This window comes from Lycium ferocissimum, chromosome 10, assembly GCF_029784015.1.
Source record: "Lycium ferocissimum isolate CSIRO_LF1 chromosome 10, AGI_CSIRO_Lferr_CH_V1, whole genome shotgun sequence".
In the NCBI taxonomy this organism is placed as follows: domain Eukaryota; kingdom Viridiplantae; phylum Streptophyta; class Magnoliopsida; order Solanales; family Solanaceae; genus Lycium; species Lycium ferocissimum.
The window spans coordinates 22,257,039-22,277,218 of NC_081351.1; the positions used below are offsets into that span (position 1 = coordinate 22,257,039).

The 20,180-nt window shown below is 34.9% G+C and overlaps 1 protein-coding gene across 1 annotated transcript; it reads left to right on the top strand.

Moving 5' to 3' along the window:
• The first annotated feature begins 4,534 nt into the window (after positions 1–4,534).
• LOC132032832 (transcription factor E2FA) lies at positions 4,535–11,715 on the top strand. The gene is made up of 14 exons (XM_059422589.1): positions 4,535–4,862; positions 7,751–7,940; positions 8,488–8,535; positions 8,618–8,703; positions 8,776–8,864; positions 8,977–9,031; positions 9,222–9,274; positions 9,356–9,406; positions 9,505–9,553; positions 9,655–9,720; positions 9,799–9,875; positions 10,322–10,553; positions 10,990–11,056; positions 11,135–11,715. Exons 1-14 carry the CDS (start codon positions 4,647–4,649, stop codon positions 11,263–11,265), a joined length of 1,410 nt encoding a protein of 469 aa, XP_059278572.1. The 5' UTR covers positions 4,535–4,646; the 3' UTR covers positions 11,266–11,715.
• Positions 11,716–20,180: the final 8,465 nt, after the last annotated feature.

Sequence of the window (20,180 nt, forward strand, 5' to 3'; positions counted from 1 at the left end):
CATTGGAGCTCGCCTAATCCAGATTCGTGTAGCATAGGGCCCAATCGGGGGAGCGCTCCCTACCAAGAATTTTTTCATACCCAGGCTCGACCCCGAAACCCCTGGTTAAGAGAGGAACAACCCCATCCGCTGCACTTTATTTTTCCTGTTGCTTTCTTCTATTGATCTTATGTATTAACCTAAAAAATAGTCATTTCTTCGCTAGATATTCTTGCTTCTTGTTGCCTTTGTTTTCTTCATTTTCATTTGTTGCTTATTATAGATATGTAAGCATGTCTTTTACTTAATATTTATACTTTAATGAGCTCATAAGTGTTTACCAAGATTAGTACAAAAATGATTTTCAGATAGTTTTAAAAATTATTAAATGATGCCATATAATGTTAAAATAAAGACAATATTATCGCTTAAGATCGGGTTATCTTTAAAATCTCTTGTTTGGTTAACTAAAATTAATCTTTTAAACACAAAATGAGTTTGAAATAGGGGCGTAATTAGAGTGTCGGCCCGATTTGATCGGATTCGGTAGCACTTTGGTCCAAATTCTGTATTTGTCTTAAAAGTTCATTAAATATGTACAAATTATTAATTTAGAACTAAATAACTTAAAAAATTAGGATTCGAAACTCATATATTTCAAATTATGGCTCCGCATTAATTTGAAGTAAATAATTGCATCAAAATGAAAGTTAAGATATTAAAAGAGTTAAATGAAAGTTTTGCTTTTTATATATTGAAAATATACTTATTTGAAGTTTAATTATTACCAACATAAATTATATTTCCTTAATTAAAATATTGCTTTTTATATCTGAAGTTGGGCCCGGGCTTAGCACGGGCCTGGTGAAACTAGTATATGTATATTTAAGTTTCACTACTCTCTTATTCTCTATTGTCACTAGATAAACGATTTTTTATGGAATATACCTCTAATTTTATTAATTATTTTGTATAACCTGCATTGAAAGATATTTATAAAGTTATTATTACCTGTTATTTTTACTTGGATAAATAGATATTAGACTTTTGATTATTATCAATAAAAAGAAAAAAAAATTCTTCTCATTTATTTCATTATAGAATGGCATTAAGTTATATACTCAACTATTATTTCTCTTTTTTTTTCCGTCTCCAAAATAATATTTATTTTTTTATAGAAAATTATTTACATAGATTAAAGAGATTTAAAAAATCATGATGTTAAAGAAGTAAAAGTAAGAAAGACAAGTTGGTAATATAAGGGTAAAATAGAAATTTAAAAAAGTCAATTAGGATAAAAGTGGGAGAATGACTATTGTTCAAAGTTAAGTAGGGAGTTTGATTTTTAATTCAAAGTTGGGGGTGAAAACGATTTTCACCCCTATGTGATTAAACCAAAATTTTACAAAATTATCCTTGCACCATGCGTATGATTTAATTTTGCATCTACTCTATCATCACCATCCACCTCTCCACTGCTTTGCCACCTGCTTTGAAAATTGAGAAAGATGTACTTTAAGATTTCCACGTATGTAATAAATGTTAAAGTTTCTTAACATCGAAAAAGGAAATTTCTATGCAATTTCATGATGCAACAAACTTTAAGTTCATCAAATATATCATTTGGACACGTATCCTTCTTTTCGTCACATAGTAAAATGTACAATCATCCGTCAACACAATCAAGCGGACGTGATTATTGGCAAGAACTTATTGAATTCATCATTTAGGCTCATAATAAATTAAAAATTGCTCCTGCTATTCAGCCGAGAGCCTTATATTTGCCAAATCATGCATTAGATATTTATTGTGGTTTTGCAGGAAAGATGCATTTTAGCTTCTATTTTTCCAAAAATGAAAACACTACTCCCTCCCTTCATTTTAATTGTTCACATTACTAAAAATATCTTTTTCAAAAAATTTATCCATTTACAAAATCAAGATACAATCAATTACTCCCTCCGTTCACTTTTACCTGTCCACTATTTCATAAATAGATTTTCACTTTTACTTGTCCACTTTCACATCTCAAGAGAAAAATAATTTATTTTTCCTGTTTTGCACTTACCATTAATTACTCATTCCAAATTATTTTTCAAATTCAATGCACTTATACATCAATTAATATGGTTATCATGGTAAAATATGCACTTCTTCTATTATTTGTTAAGAAGTGCGTAAAATTCATGGTGGACAAGTAAAAGTGAACGAAGGGAGTACAATTTTTCTATTTTGTCCTTAACATTAATTTCTTTTTAAAGTAATTAATATTGATTAGAGTGTACTTAATTGGAGAAAGATAAGGGTAATATAGTAAAAATATACTTTTATTTATAATTTCTTAAGATGCATGTAAAGGGAAAAGTTGACAAGTAATATGAGACAAAGGGAAATGTAGTAACAACACATTTTATTTATAATTTCTTAAGATGCATGTAAAGGGAAAAGTGGACAAGTAATATGAGACGGAGGGAGTAATAAACTGATCGAAAACTTACGAAATGTACCCTTCAACCATTTAGTTTAGAGAAAAGATATCATTTAACCCTTGAACTTGGCACGAAAACTCCGCCAGCAACTAAACTTAACTCGTATTTATTTACCCCCTTAACAACTTTCATCCCAATTATTTACCACCCTAAGAAAATAATACCACTCTCACAATAGAGTGCATTTACACTCGCGCCATCATTGCCACATCGTTGCCACGTCGTTGCCATGTCGAAATGACTAACCCTTCATTTTTTGTTTTTCTTTTTATTATTTTTTTCTCTTTCTTTCTTCTTTCCTCCTTCTCTTTTCTTCTTTCTCTCCTCAACACCACCCCCCCCCCCCCCCCCCGCCCCGCCGCCACCGCCGCCCGCCGCGCCGCAACGTCGCCGCACCGCCGCCGTCGCTAAGCAAAATAATCAATAATAAAAAATTACCAACGCTTCATTTTTATTTTTCTCTTCCTTCTTCTTTTCTCCTCATCCTACCATAAACACCCATGTGCGAACAACACCCACCATCACCCCACCAAATTTCATCCCATTTCTTTTCAAATTCGTCCAAATTGATTATTTTGGTTGTTATTGTTGGCTATTATTATTATTATTACCATTTTTTGGTTTCTTGATTTTGATTTTTGTTTTCCATTTCTTCCATAATCATTATTCCATAACCACCACCATCTTCTCACACAACCCCCACCCCGTGATACCCCCCCCCCACAACCCCTTCCCCACCATTTCGTCTTCACAACCCCACCTCACTCCACACGCCCCCGCCCCCACCACCAATTCCTCTTTCTCTCTATATTCTCATCATTCTTTTTCTTACCATTTTTTGATTTTTGTTTTCTTTCAAAAATAAAATTATGAAATAATGATTATGGATGATTTTGAGAAGGAACGGGATGAAATTCTCATGGGTGGCGGTGGCGGTGAGTGTGGGAAAGATGTGGGTATAAAGATGGGTGGTTATGGTAGGATAGTACGGAGAAAGAAGAAGAAAAAAATAAAAAATGAAGGAGTGAAGAGAAGATAGTGGTGGGGCGGGGTTGTGGGGTGAAGAGGGGGGCGGGGGGGCGGGGTGGTGTGGGTGGAGAGAAAAAAAATAATTAATTATTTTTTAATTATATATTATTTTTATTTTATTTTTAATTATATAATAATATATATCTATATATATCAATGGCCCACCTATTCACTCTCTTAATTTTTTTTTTTTACTTTTTTTTTTTTGCCACGTCGGCTCTCGGTGGTAAATAAATACAAGTTAAGTTTAGTTGCTAAACTGAGTTTTCGTGCCAAGTTCAAGAGTTAAATGATGTCTTTTCTCTTTAGTTTATCAGACATGACCAAGTATCTAAGTTGCGCGGACTCTTCACTTTCGATGTCACACCCGTATCAGATTCTCCAAAAATATATTACTTTGGATAATTCGACACACACCCATTGACATTTTTGAAAAGTCCGAGCAAACATAGCTAAGTATACACTACCAATACACTTCGATTGTATATATTGTGTATACGTATGTATAGTGTGTACTATATATATATATATATATATATATATATATATATATATATGATATAGTTTATACACTGTGTATATATTTCGTAAACTAGACTTAGGACCCGTTTGCCCATAAGAATTATTCACTTTTTTCTGATTTTTTTTCCACGTTTTTCAAAAATTAATGTTTGGCCAACAACCAAAATCTTGTATTTTACTTTTTTCACAACCAAAACCTTGTTAAAAAAGTACATTTTAACAACAAAATATCATTTGCAAAAACTATGGCGAAACACAACTCCAACTCCAAAATTCCAAAAAAAATGAAAAAGTTTTTGATTTTTATGGCCAAATGCCTACTTAATTTTCCCCTAAAAACTTTATGAATACAAGGGCCAAATTGCAAATAATAAGTATCCCAAGGGGCCAAAATGAACTTAAAAAAGAAACATTTGCATGTCAATGTTCCCTCCACATCTATCCAAAACCAAAATTCCCTCCCTTCCCTCCCTTGACAACAAAACCCTTTCCCCCATTTCCACCACCCACCCACCCAACCTACCCCCACCCCCACCCCCACACCAAAACCAACCATACCCCACAAAATTTCAGCTCAAAGGGTATCCAAATCATATCTCAGATTCCAAAATTACTACAAAATCAAGAATGACAAATTCTAGTGGTGCTCCGGCGACTGGTGGTGCCACGGCGGCGCCACCGTCAAACGGCGGCGTTGAGATCTCTCAGCCGATTAAAAGATACTTACCATTTGCTTCTATGAGACCCCCCTTTGTTAGTTCTGAAGATTATCATAGATTTAGTACACATGGTGTTGTTGATTCAAGAATTGGACAGCCTGAAGCTATTGTTGTTAAGTCTCCTGTGAGTTTCTTGGATTCTTGTTTGAGCTAAAATTGTTGTCTTCAAAGAAAGATATCTTGTGGGGTTTGATAAAATGTAGCTAAAATGGCATAATTTTGAGTTCAATTGTTGTATTCAATTGTTGCTGTTTTGTGGTTACTAGCATTATTGTTAATCTGCATTAGTTGTATTTCATTGTGTGAATAACTTTGAGCTAATAGTGTTGTTATTGGGGATTGTTGTTGGATTCTATTAGCGGGTTTTGCCTTTTGAATTGGAAACTTAAGATTATAGGTGGGATTAAGTAGTAGAGACTTGAATTGGATGTTCTGAAGAAAGATATCTTATGGGGTTTGATAAAATGTAGCTAAAAAGGCGTAATTTCATCTCAAAGGGTGTCCATATCATATCTTAGATACCAAAATTACTACAAAATCAAGAATGACAATTAAAAGATACTTACCATTTGCTTCTATGAGATCGCCGTTTGTTAGTTCTGAAGATTATCATAGATTTAGTACACCTGGTTTTGTTGATTCAAGAATTGGACAGCCTGAAGCTATTGTTGTTAAGTCTCCCGTGAGTTTGTTGGATTTTTGTTTGAGCTAAAATTGTCGTTTGTACAATATTTTTGCTGTTTGGTTATGGAATTAGATACAATTATTGCTGTTTTGTGCATTTTGTTGCTAGCATTTTTCGTTAATCTGCATTATTTGTATTTGATTATGTGAACTGCTTTGAGAATATTTTTTTTTTGTAGTTAAAATATTGTTTGGAACCTGATATTTGGTTGGGTTAAGTTAACAAATTTGCTGAGGTCATTTGTCTCTTGTTAGCTGAAAATTTTTGGACACTGCTGGTGGGAGTTCGTTGGATTTTTCTTTGAGCTAAGATTGTTATTTGCAAAATGTGTGGAATGTCTTTTTTTTTTTTGTTTTTTGGGGATTTTTATTGGATTCTATTAGTGGGTTTTGCCTTTTGAAATGGAGATTTAAGATAAAGGTTGGAACTTGGACTAAATAATAGGGACTTGAATTAGATGTTCCGAAGAAAGATGTCTTATGGGTTCGATAAAATAGCTAAAAAGGCGTAATTGTGAGTTCAATTATTGTATTGAATTGATCCGAGGGTCTATCGGAAACAACCTCTCTACCCTGCAAAGGATAGGGGTAAAGTCTGCGACTCTGCGTACATCGTACCATCCCCAGACCCCATTTGTGGGATTACATTGGGTATGTTGTTGTTGCTGCTGCTGTTTTGTGCATTTTGTGGTTACTAGTATTCTTGTTAATCTTCATTATTTGTATTTCATTGTGTGAATGACTTTGAGGCTAATTTTTGTAGTTGAAATATTATTTGGGACCTGGTATTGGGTTGGTTAAGTTAACTAATTTTGCTTGGGTAACCATGCTATAAGCTATGGTTACTAGTATTCTTGTTGTATTGGTTTGGTTAAAATCTGCATTATTTGTATTTCATTATGTGAATCAACTTTGAGGCTAATTTTATGGTTGAAATGTTGTTTGGAACCTGGTATTGCATTGTTTAAGTTAACGAATTTTCTTTAGTAACCATGGTATAAGCTATGGTTACTAGTATGTTGATTAACGGATTTGCTTGAGTTGAATTGTTGTATACGGATTTGCTTGAGTTGAATTGTTGTATTCAATTGTTGCTGTTTTGTGCAGCATTTTGTGGTTACTGGCATTCTTGTTAATCTGCATTATTTGTATTTCATTGTGTGAATAACTTTGGGGCTAATTTTCGTGGTTGAGATTTTGTTGGAACCTGGTATGCTTTGGTTAAGTTAACGAATTTGCTTGAATAACCATGGTACATGCTATAGCAATTAAGCTGCATTTGATTCTTCATTTTTGATTTCCCCAGAGGTCATTTGCCTCTTGTTCTCTGAAAACTTTAGGACACTGCTGGCTAAGTTTGGTAAAAAGGAGTAAATGAGTCAAGTGAGTTGATTGTGACTTCTACTATTCTGCCATTCATATATGCACACGTGACAACCAATTTGGTCCGTACTTCCATAACCATTTCATTCTAAGTGCTTTACTATGAATTTCCAGATTCTTGATCCCCAAACCTCCATATTTCTTCCCTGCCAACAGAGCTTTCCGCTTTATGAGATGGTATCCTTTCCTTTCTTTGTTCCCTTGCCACAGAAAGGTCCTCCTAATTTTATCCATCCTTTTGATAATCTCTGTTGGAACAGGAAACAGAGACATCATGTATGTTGGCATAGCATCAAGAACAGAGTCAATGAGTGTCAATCTGCCACCCAAATATATATATGTTTAATCCAAGACTAATAATAATAAGCATGAATAACAATAATATGGACTTAGAAATAGTAAAAACATTACGATAAAGTGAAATATCAATTATCTAGTGTCACCTTTTCAAGAGAGGCTCATTGGCAAGGAAAAGTACATCTTAGACCCTTAATGATGACGCTGAAGCGCACATAAAGCGAGGCGAAGCGCTCAACATTTTCTGAGCCTCCCTTCAGGGCTTAAGCGCGCTTTAAGCACGCCTTTGACAACACTGCTTTTGTCATTCATTTCTTGAATCCTATTGATAACTAGAGAATATTGAGTGGGAGGATTTGCATTTTGGTTTCTTCTCAGAATTAACTCCTTTGTTTAAGTAGCAATTGGGCTCTTTGTTGTGTTCTCTAATTAGTTAACACTCTTATGTGGCCAAGTCAAGATTTTTTTAATTGGGTTTGAGTAGTAACCCTAAACCAGACCTTAGACAAACAGATTATTCTGGATACTCAAATTTATTCCAGGGAAAATTCAGAGTGTTCTCATAATCGTTCATCTGTTTGCTACTTATTACTTTTGTTGATCACTTATGTAACTTAAATCTACTTTGAACACTTAATGCCCCTGTAGGCACTAAAGCGGAAGACTGGCTATATCAAAGAAGTTGAGTCCAGTAACTGGACTGCTAATTCCGGGTACGGTGATGTGGCCAATAGTCCACTTGGAACGCCTGTGTCCGGTAAAGGAGTAAGAGCACATGGACGGTCAAGAGCCACAAAAAGTAATAAAGCTGGACCTCAAACTCCTATCTCTAATGCTGGTGAGTCTTGGTGTCTAAATTTTTTCTGTCTTGGTTGTAACTGGATAAATGTTTCGTTTGAGCCGAGGATCTATCAGAAACAACCTCTCTACCCCACAAAGGTAGAGGTAAGGTCTGCGAACATCCTACCCTCCCCAGACCCCACTTGTGGGATTACACTGGGTTGTTGTTGTTGTTGGTTGTAACTGGACAAATCTTAGCACAAGTAAATGTTCAAATTTTATTTCCCTCTGAACTATCTAAAGGTTTTACTCCCTCCATCCCAACTTAAATGATGCTATTTCCTTTTCAGTCAGTCCCAAAAAGAATGACACCTTTCTATATTTAGTGACAATTTAACTTTGAACTTCCTGGTTTACCCTTACTGAAATGATTTATAGCTACACAAATATATATGACCTGCTTTAGAGTTTAGACCACAAGTTTCAAAAGTCTTTCTGTAATTCTTAAACTCCGTGCCCCGTCAAACACCTTTACATAAATTGGCACGGAGGGAGTATATGTTGTTAATATTTTCTTAACCAACTTCTGGATTGCAAATTTTCAGGTTCTCCTTCTCTTACACCTGCAAGCTGCCGCTACGATAGTTCATTGGGTATTCCACGATTTTTTCCCCATGGATTGGTTTGTTGTAAAAGTTTAAAAAACCGAAGATTGAACCACTGTCTTCTGTTCAGGTCTTTTAACGAAGAAATTTATCAACTTGATCAAGCATGCTGAAGATGGTATGCTTGATCTTAACCAAGCTGCAGACACTTTGGAGGTGATATATCATTTAGCTAGAAGTGTTCTTAATGCATTGTAAAAATCTGATTGTAATTTCCTGATCATACAGGTGCAGAAAAGAAGGATCTATGATATAACAAATGTGCTTGAAGGAATTGGTCTTATCGAAAAGAAGCTCAAGAACAGAATACAATGGAAGTAAGCTTACCTTTGCGTGGATATAAACACATATATTATACTTAGACACTGCTTGCAATGATCTGTAATTAAGCATCTGAAGCTATACTAATGTGCAATAATCGCTCCGTAGGGGTGTTGATGCTTCTAGACCTGGAGAAGTGGATGACGATGCCACTATTTTAAAGGTATTTGGATATGCTTCCTTAACTAGTATTTGATGCTAAGATTGTGGCTTCATCTATGTTATGATAGATATCCACTGTTAAACCAGTTTTCAGCACTTAAATAGAGCTCTAGTTGTACGGGAACCGCACTCTGAAGTAATGTATTATCCAAAAATGGAACTTTCTAGTAAGTAGGTTGCAATTTCTGCAGGCCGAAATTGACAGCCTTTTAATGGAGGAGCGAAGACTGGATGAGCGGGTTAGGTATGCGGTTTGTCAGATAAGTCAGTAGTTCATGCTTCTTCCTTCAACTATGTCACTGTGCTGATGTTTAGATTATTGCAGAGAAATGCAAGAAAATTTAAGGGATATGAGTGAAGACGAGAGCAACCAAAGGTAACTTCTTGTACCTGTCCTCACTACATAGTTATAGCTTATAACCTATGATTGATAATTTGCTCTTTGCTGACGACAATTTCAACTCTGTGAATTAGGTGGCTTTTTGTAACTGAAGACGATATAAAGAGCCTACCTTGCTTTCAGGTCCATTTTGCCATTTACGTGTTTTCTTTTATAACCACTTCATCATTGTCGCAAAATGATTGTATTTATATGAATAAGTTTATGCTCTTTAATCCTGGCAGAATGAGACCCTAATAGCAGTTAAAGCTCCTCATGGCACCACCCTGGAAGTCCCAGATCCTGATGAGGTAAGTTGAGAAAGGAAGCGATTATGAGAAAATGTATTACATATTTCTTACAGGTGAAATAACATGCTTTATCCACAGGCTGTGGACTATCCACAGAGGAGATACAGAATTATACTCAGAAGCACAATGGGCCCCATTGATGTCTACCTTGTCAGGTATCATTCGCTTATAGTGCTATTAGCATGTCCTGGTCGCTATTTCCTTACTGGCCGTTTGGTTGCTGGTTAGAGTTATGTATGTATTAGTAATGCATGGATTAGTTTTGTAGAGATTAGCTATGCCCGGTTTAGTTATTCATGTATTAGTTATTCCATCTTCTACCATGCATAAATTAATACATAATTGACTCTTTAACTTATACATGTTTTAGTTATGCGGGATTGTAAACTGGTAACCAAACACCGTACTTGCTGTGCTGAATTTTATGCATAGCAACTATACTGCTACCAAACATGATACTAGTTATGTTAATTTTAATACATGAATAATTCATTTCCTAACCAACAACCAAACGACCCCTTGCATCGTAATTCTAACTCTTGGAAAAGGTCATCTGACTCTCCTATTTGATATTTTCCGTTGGAACTTCATGTTTGATTAGTCAATTTGAGGAGAAGTTTGACGAGATGAATGGTGTTGAACCGTCAGCGGCCATCCCAGTTGCTTCAAGTTCATGCTCTATGGATTATCCAGGCATGGAGAGATCTACTGTTTCAAACAGTGTTACTGAGAATGAAGGACAAACACAAAATGTTGATGAGTTGAGTTCTGATCTTGGTACTTCACAGGATTACGGTGGTGGAATGATGAAGATTCTTCCTTCAGATGTTGATGTAAGTGTGCTTCTCTGGAACTTGGCAAACGATAAACTTTGTTCTTCAATTCTTTTTTCAAAGTCTACGTGATTATTGCCTATAACACAATAGAAGCTGGATAAAGTTCACCAATTACATGGTAAAATCTGTACTTATGATTATGTGTTCTAGTCATGACGGATGTATGGCTACGAGGTGTTGCCGTGTGGTAGAAAACACACTAATATATTGCTTCTTAAAAGAGGAGAAACAGCTAAAAGAAGAAATCATAGTTTCAGTAGTGATGGCCTGGTTTGACTTGGCACTTTTTTATTAGTAAAATTTGCTCCTACAGGGGTCCGTTTTATTTTCATTTTCTTGATTCGACACTTCATAGATTTGCATTAACAATCGAATAGAATTCCTTCGTTCTTGTGCTAGTTTTTAAGTTACACATGCTGTTTGTTTGTTGCAGAATGACGCAGATTACTGGCTTCTATCAGATGCAAATGTTAGCATTACAGATATGTGGAAGACAGATTGTATCCTTTTCTGTTAGGTTTCTTTCATTCTTAGATCTTTTTCATTCAATCTCTACTTCCCTTAACTTATAATAATAGCTGCAGTTGAATGGGATGGGGAAGCCTTGCTTCGTGATTTTGCAATAGATGATCTAGGTACCCCACGGGCGCACGCTCCTTCTACTACTATTGCTGACATACCAGCTCCTATGAACGTGCCACCAAGATAATGTAGGCTCAAGTGAATAAACTGAACTTGGAAATTCCAGCCTATTTAGTCGGAAACAAGAGATCATTGTCTCCTTTTTTGCTGTTTTGCTCCTTAGATCCCTAAGGGCTCTGGACGGTGTACTGAGACTTTGTACAGTTGCGGAATCTGCTTGACCCCTTTTACGCGGTTTATCCTTGTAACCAAACAGAGAATTGCAGACGGCAACAGATGGGAGTTAAAAGAATGGAAAGGAAATGCTGCTTATTTATAAAATTCTTGTTCTTAACACCCTCCCTATATCCCATTTTCCTTGGTTTCTTTAAACTTTTAGCCTATTTGGGAGGCTAAACAGGTGCATCAGATTATATTTTTGTGGCATTTTTTGAACACTTTTCAATTTTGGCTTAAAATAACACAATATTGAAGTGTTCTTTGGATGCTCAACTCTAGGTTCTCCAGGTACAGTTTACAGATTTTTTTTTCTGGAATTTCTACAAGTCCTTTTTTTTTTTTTTTTTGAGAAAAATATCTACCTTATGGTCCCTAGCATTCCTTTTTACTACTTTCTTTTATACAAAACTATACACTAGATTAGAAATGATCATATTCAAGAAAGTACAAGTAACTCGCCTAACGGAAAATATGAGAAGAGCACATGAGATAGTCAGTCATGCTTTGTAGACCTACAAATACATTGAGTTATAATTTTATGTATTATGTTATGATGATTGAAATTGGTAAAAGGAAATGACATAAGACTTAAAATTACATCAAGTTGGCTCGAAAGACTTACAATCGCTTGAAAATCAAATAGACTTGGTAACATTTATATTTATATTTATACTATATATTAGCATGGGTTGGGATTGGTTTCATCGTCCACCTCCAACAAAAAAAAAATAAAAAAAAATGTGGATCCCATATTTTAAGAAATCAAGCAATATAAAAAAATAAAAAGTGGACCCCACCATCTCCAAACTCATGTTAAAAAAAAAAGTGGACCCCATATTAAAAAAATCAAGCAATATAAAAAAAAAAGTGTGGATCCCATATTAAAAAAATAAGCAATATAAAAAAAAAAAAAAAAAAGTGCACCCCATATTAAAAAATCAAACAATATTCATGTAATTCAAATTATCCTCATTAAGTCAATAATGGTGGATTCATTGCACATGCGTATCAACCCATTAGTGGGAAGAATGAAATTATTGTAAAGCAAAAAACGCGGATCCCATATTATTGCTTTTCTTCAAAAGATTAAGTAGCCAAACCATACAATTTCCTTTCTTTTCTTATATTAGTCTGAGATCTAATCTAGATATTTAACTATTGTATTTGTTATTCTGCCATGTCATTTATTTGTTATGTTTACTAAAATAAATAAACTTAAAATATTTATGTTTTAAAATAAGATAGAATTTAATTACTTTTTCATTTTTATTCTTACTCTAATAAATATGAAAAGAGATTAATGTCGTAAAAGAAAAAATAATATTAAATGGATATCAAATAATAAATAAGGTAAATTAGTCAAATTCTAATTCTAATTGACATTTCCTTAAAAAAACTTGCAAAAGATAACATGACAAGTAAAATGAGCTAAACCAAGAATATTCACCAAAAATTAAAAAATAGTAGTTCTTCTTTTAGATAGAAAATCAAATTTCTACTTTGTTTCGTTTTGAACATGTAAAATTAATTTAATAATTTGAATTAGAATTATCCAAATCAAAATTTGATAAAAAAAATAATAAGTATTGTTTAGGTCCAATCTATATACATTAACAATAGAATATTTTACACCTTTAAATTAATCGAATTAAAATTTAAAGTATCAATCGATGCTTAAATATGTTACTATTGTTTTTGTCTCAAAGAGAGGAAAATAGTTTCCTTTTAAACAAGTCTCTTTTAAAAAAGTATTAATAAATTTTTGCAAACTTTGTATTCGTAGCAAACACTAATATAATAAAGTTTTGGATACGAGTACCTGCTACAATGTTATATTAATCGTGTTTTAAACATATATATATATATATATATATATGCATAAAAACAGTGCAACTTATGTATGTTTATTAGCAATATAAAATATATATATTATCACTACCCAAATACAACTACATACACATAGATACACTATAATCTAAAGTGTTGGGCCCGTGCTGCCATCTAGTTAAGAAAGAAGCGGAGGCAAAATTATATAGGTGATGTCAATTAGTTGGGATTAAAGCTTCTTTGTGTTAGCTCACTCACATTAGGGTGTTCCATAAAAATCTTTTTATTTTTGTTTATTTAGACATTTGTGTGTTACTTTTAGGGCTCATAATTTCAGTTGCTCTCAAACTTCATGTCCCGAGGTTGAATAGAACTATATGAATCATGAGTTATTTAAAGAATTTTGGGGATCAATAGTGCAAATTTAACAATTATACACATGATCTACAGAGATACCGTTGGCGAAGACTAAGAGGTAAGTGTCAAGCGTGCTTGGGACACACAGTTAGGCGCTTGAACCGTAAACCTCGTGAGAAAAGTGCCTCCCATTTGTGCCCCAAGGTGCTTTGAGCATTGTCCAAGGACGAGTCTCAAAAATGTCTTTTAAGATAGAGAGAGAGAGAAATGCTGATTGAACGCTATATATATATATATATATATATATATATATATATATATATATATATATATATATATATAGATAAACTAAAATATAATACAATTTCACTGTAAAGTACATGTCAGTTCTGGACCTCAAAATAAATAAATAAATAATCACTTGTTAATTAAGCCTTAAATAAAGAATTTGTTGGTGGTGATCAGTATCCACGACAGGTGTAAAAGTGTTGAATGGACACAAAACAGATTAAAGCAATTGACCTAAAAGTCATCTTAAAAAATGCTCTATAATTCTTGCAGATCAATTGCACTTGTAACCTTAACTTTAATCTCTGTGGTTTAGCATATTAAACTTTGATCATCATAACAAAAAGCGTTAGAAAGTAAATTATAAATAGTAAACAACCATAAAGCAACGATCACGACAAATTAATAACATCATACCGTGTCTGTGGTACACTTGTGCAAGCATCACGAATGTAATAAATTAACAACTACAAAAAAATCAGTATCATATACTATGGGCCTTGAAATTTTTTATGAATTTGTTTATGTGGTTCTTTATAGGTTTTTAGGGATAAATGCTCTAATAATTCTGTAGATCAACTGCACTTTTAATCTTAACTCTAATATATATATATATTTCTTGGCATATTAAACTTTGATTATCATAAGAAAAAGCGTTAGAAAGTAATTATAAAAAGAAATCAACCATAAAGCAAGGATCGGGACAAGTTAATAACATCAGATACTTTGTCTATGGAACACTTGTACAAACATCACGAGTGTAACAACCACCAAAAATTATCACAGAGATTAGTTATTCAAAGATTATCTAACGCTGAGATAATATTTTTAGTTTGATGTATTACATATTAGTATTGTTTACCCCGGAATTGGGTAATAAGTTGAATTTGTAAGTGAGGTATAGGATATGTGGATAACTTTAATCTATTTTGTGTTTGTGAGAAATATTTATGGATTTACGTGCTTTAATACGTGTATATGAATATATATATATCAATGCCTTGAGTGAAAATGTTGCTATAGAAGATTAAGCTAATGGTGTTGGGAGAATAAGCTAAAACCACAAAAATCCACTGATTCGGACTAAAGAGAGAGGGAGAAACGATGCTTTAATATATATTTGCTATTACAATGTTCTTGATCTTGAAAAGCTAACCCTTCAAAGTAAAAATGCACCTCCCCCACCCCCCCACCCCCATTTATAGTTTTTGCCTTATGGGCGCTTCTATACAACATAAAGCCCCTTTTAGAATAAAAACCTAAAAGGATAAGGTTGGGTGTACGGTCGACACCCGTACGATTGGCGCACAACGGCAATGCTCGACGCGTGGCTTTTGTAACCGATCAACCCGACTAACGGCCACGATCAACTCGGTCACGGAGAAACCGTACTAACGACCACGATCAACTCGGCCACGGAGAAATCGGACCTTGCGCGATGAGGAGTTTGCCTCGGATAAATCGGACCGTACGATTTTCCTTCGACTTCTTCTGATCGACCACTTCTGATGCAATACCCCCGGTCCGAAAGAAAGTCTTTACACTTGTGCTTGTTTCTTCCTTCCCTTGATCCCCCGTCTCACCTCTGGGCTAGCATTAATCCGATTTATACCGTATCGTATAGTCCCCCACACTTTCCGGGCCGAAGTTTTGCCGGAGTAACGAGAAGTGGATTGTTGACACCCAATTTTGTCTCTCCTTTATTCCAATTTATTTCCTTGGGCTTTTAAATTTATTAACGAGCTAAATACTTTGTTTTCACTACTATTTCTACTATTATTAATATCATTACTTTTATTTTCACTATTCTACTATCAACATTAATAGTATTACTTTATCACAAATTTTAAATGGTTCGTCATCGTTTCATTTTAGGATTTGTACGCGTTAAATTAATTTTACTTTATACATACTAATTATTAGTTATAATATAGTGTACTAGTTATTAAGTTAAAAGCCCAAGAATAATTAAATTAAAGGAGGAAAGACCAATGTTTTCAGCCAAATTAATGGCCCAAAATACATTACTATTTTATTACCCGATCCAGCCCATTACCTAAACTACCCGACCCGGCCCTGTGCGTCTTCTACAATGAAAAGGAAAAGAAAACCTAATCCCTTCAGCCGCACACACTCGCCCTCTCTCTACCCTAATCTCTCTCTCCCTTCCTCCATTTTTAGCCAAAACCTCAGTCCCTTTCATTCTCACAGAGTTGGCCACCCCCATTTCCGGATTAAAGCAGCCACGCCTATCCTTTTTCCTCTTCCAAACAAGAAACCATCTTTGTTTTCAACCATGGCAGATCCGTGCCACCCATTTTCGTGCAAACACTTCCTTCTCTCCTCCTCAACGGGCTAGTCAACATATATGGCCAAAAACTCTTCTGAAATTTCTGAAAAAGGAAGCAGCTTTACAGATTCGATTTTGATTTTCAAACGGCTATTCACTCCAGATCCCGCTCAATATTTCGAACGGTGAAAACCCTAGCTTGATACTATAAATACAAACGAGCAAGACCAGTTTGAGGGGGATTTTACGACGACTCGATATTTTCCATCTTTTTTCATCACTACTCTAAATTTGGGAGTTGTTCGAATTCCGTTCGTTCGGGCATTTTACTCTCTCATTATTTAAAGATCGAGCGTAGATTCGAGGTCGTCGACACCTACCACCGCACCCACAAAAAGTGTAGGATTGCGGAAGAATCGATTTTGAATGTTTGTCGCTAGGTTTATGTATCCTTGGCATAATCGGTTAGGTACCCGTGAATTGCTTGCCGATTTCCGGTAGCTTAAATCTTAAAATTCTTTAGTTTCGTTAGTTTAGTCCTTCAAGAATATAAGAAGTAAAACCTCTCTTTTTTGCCTTGTCATTTGAAGATTGTCTTGCTTTTGAAATATGAATTGATCTCTCGTTTTAAAAACCTTAAACATGAATGAATCTATTTGGTGATTAACTGTGCCTATACAAGTCTTATATGTTTGTGCATTACAAATATAATGTGTTTGATTATGTATATTTGTGCATACTAGTAGTATACTAATCTATTTTCATTTCTTTGCATGAATCTTGCGTACGAGTCCAAGGGATTCGTCACTCCCTGCATTCGGCGTTGGGCTAAAAGCCCAAGATAATTTCTTTCAAGTCAGCCCATCAACCCACCCGATTCGCTTAACAATCTCGGCGGCCGAGGCCCTATAGGCGGCAACGAACACATACCCAAATAGGCAACCCATTTTAGATCTCTTTACATTTCCGCCATTTTATTATCTTTGTGTATTTGATCGTTTGACTAACACGTCGTTTTATTTTGTTTTTAATTAGCTTAGATGAATTGTAGGAGGATTAGTATGGATAGTTCAGAAATAATGGTTAGTCGATTTAAAAGAGAAACTAACAATTAGTTCATAGGTTTCATTCGGTTTTCATGTTAAATTATTCATAATATCTATAACATTTATTTCTTATTAGAATAATTGATTTCCAAAATAGCATGATCACATATTTTGGGTTAAAAGAATCAAGATTTGCTCTTACTATCTTAAAACACTTGAAATACATCTTTTGTTAAAACATTAACTCGCAATAACTTTTCAAATACAGTTTAATTGGCTAGTTGGCACAACTCATTTTTCTAAATACATATAAATATTACACAGCCTGTTTATTTTAGTTTATTTATAACCACTCTTTTATACAAATTATTATTTTTACAAGTCTTATTTTCAATAATATTATTACATTTTACTTTAAAAACTTTACCAACATTTATACGTTATTTCCCAACATTTAGAATATTCTATTCACACTTAGCCTAATTAACTATAAGTCCGGTCGGATTAACCATTATTAATGGAACTTAGAGGATGCCTAATACCTTCCCTCTAGGTTAGTTGAACCCGTACCTAGAATCTTTTTGGTTTCGTAGACTTAAAAAATAAATCAACTTTAGATAATAACTTTAATTACCTTAGGTGCCCTAATTCACCATAAATAATTAGGTGGCGACTCCTTCAAAACATTAATTAACTCCGGAATTACCGGGATGTTATAAACTATTTTGACCCAGGTTAAAATAGGGTATGACAGCTTGGCGACTCTGCTGGGGACTATTAGGTTCTAACCATAACGGACTTAGGTTAATAAATAATTTGTAGGAGGTTTTGTTTGTTTGCTGTATTTTGCCTTTATTATTGTTTTCCTTATATACTTTAAGTGTTTTGTTGTTTTATTCATTATGTGATTTTTCTATGTAATTTATCGCTTTCAACTGGCATTCCGTTCATATCTCTTCCACTCCTGGAAAATTCACACATATTCACACACTTAAAGCGGTTTCGCGGTTCGCGGCGGGGTAGTGCACTACTAAATTACCCCTTAGTTGGATTGATACGGGTGGATTTAGTCGATCGGCGGTGCGATCGATAGCCACGGACTTTTCACTCCCAAGTTGTCCACTTGGGGAACCTTGCGTAGAAACCAACTCTTAGTCAACCTGGCGTAGAGCGAAACCAAAATCAGAAGGATACGCATCATTTTAAACCTAGGAGGCTTAATACCCTTGGTGTATTAAGTTCATTAGTCAACCTTACCAAATGTCCAATTGAGTCCATGACTCTAAGTGACACTATTCACTATCTATGTGCATTATTTGAAGGACAAATGTGTGGAATATGTGGACACAGTACTCTATAGATAAATATTTCGAAAAAAGCTGACATTTTGTTGCGGGATTGTCGTGGAGCATCCAATTAATGCGGAGGTTTGAAGACAACCAAAGGAAATGAGATCAAGTAGTAGATATCTTAGATTAACTTTGAATTGTATTATTATTAGCGGCATGTAATAAATTTTTATTATTCTGTAAATTAGTTTTAGGAAGAGTTATGGAATGATACATAAAAGACATGTTTGTCCTTCAAATGTTCGTTAGGCCTACCTGCGGCATAAAGAGAGTCCACTTGCATTATAGAACGCGATGTATTATGTACAATAATGTGTTTATATGCGATAATATGTCTGTCTGATATCTTGACTCGTTTTCTTTTTTCTTATTTTTATCTTTTTCTTTTAAACTTATTTTCAAAACAAAAAGGTTGACTTGTGCTAAAGGGCCGGCGGAGCATTCATATTTCACACGGTCTAAAGCCAAGAAATCGGACTGCGACTCATCATTAATCACACAGTTGACCAAAAAGACTCGTTCTAAAATGGAGCAAAGTTTGATCAATGCAACCACTTCATCCGAGCCATCTCTAGCTTACCGATCACAAGTGATCCCACATCATCTAATGAACCGAGAAAAAACAGTTGGAGGTCATTGTCGTCCGGGACGAGTTCTTCAACTAAGTCACGGTAATGCAAAATCGGTCATTTTCAAACTCAGCCACATATGACTCCATCTCTCGGGGTTCGTCGAGACTTTGCCCATGCCACCTCCATTCCCAACTTAGACGAACTTAACCAAGTGAACTATTTTACCACTTCTCAACCGACTTAGAACCTCTTACCCACCTAGTCACTCAAATGCTCCTCTCTTGTTTCGCCTACTTCTTCAAAGACTCGATACGTACCACGCACCTCATCAAGTTCCGCCGGTATATGCTTAGCCACGGCCCGCCTTCGACACAAACCCGGGGACTATGTCACGCATGTTGATCATTATGTCGAAGTCGAAAAGGAGACAAGGGCGGTTAATGATGAAATGATAAATAGAAAGCTCAAAAGTTTGGAGGAGGCTATGAGAAGTTTGCGTGGACTCGGTAGTAACCAAAGCGTGAGATGAAGAATTGTGTGCATTTCGAGGTGAATTGCCACTGGTTACAAGATTCAAAATTTGAGAAGTTTGATGGGTCGGAAATCCTTTCTTCCATTTGAAAGTCTATTGCGAAAAGTTGATTGGCGTAGGAAAAAATGAAGGGATAAGAGTCGGAAACTATTTAATCAAAGTTTGAGTGGGAAAACTTTGAATGGTATTCCAAACAAGATACAACCAAATGAGCGTACCAGGGATGACTTGGCAAATGCTTTTGTGGATCATTACAAGTTTCGTATTGAGATAAGCTCCCCGACGGAATTTCAATTACAAAATTAAAGAAGAAGTCGGTTGAATCATTAAAGGAGAATATGCTATACGGTGGAGGAAGAAGCATCAGGGTACACCCCCGATGGAGGAAGCGAGAAATGGTCACTTTCTTCATTCGAGGCATTAGAACCTTGAGAATACTATGAACGTTTGGTGACAATGGGTGGAAAAACTTTTGCTTGAAGTGATCAAAGTGGGGACATGA

What these genes read in the sequence shown, in the direction of transcription:
- LOC132032832 (XM_059422589.1), top strand. Translation starts at nt 4,647, where the DNA reads ATGACAAATTCTAGTGGTGCTCCGGCGACTGGTGGTGCCACGGCGGCG. An exon ending in ACGATGCCACTATTTTAAAG is followed by an intron (nt 9,032 to 9,221) that starts GTATTTGGATAT and finishes CAATTTCTGCAG; the next exon opens with GCCGAAATTGACAGCCTTTT. An exon ending in GAAGACGAGAGCAACCAAAG is followed by an intron (nt 9,407 to 9,504) that starts GTAACTTCTTGT and finishes TCTGTGAATTAG; the next exon opens with GTGGCTTTTTGTAACTGAAG.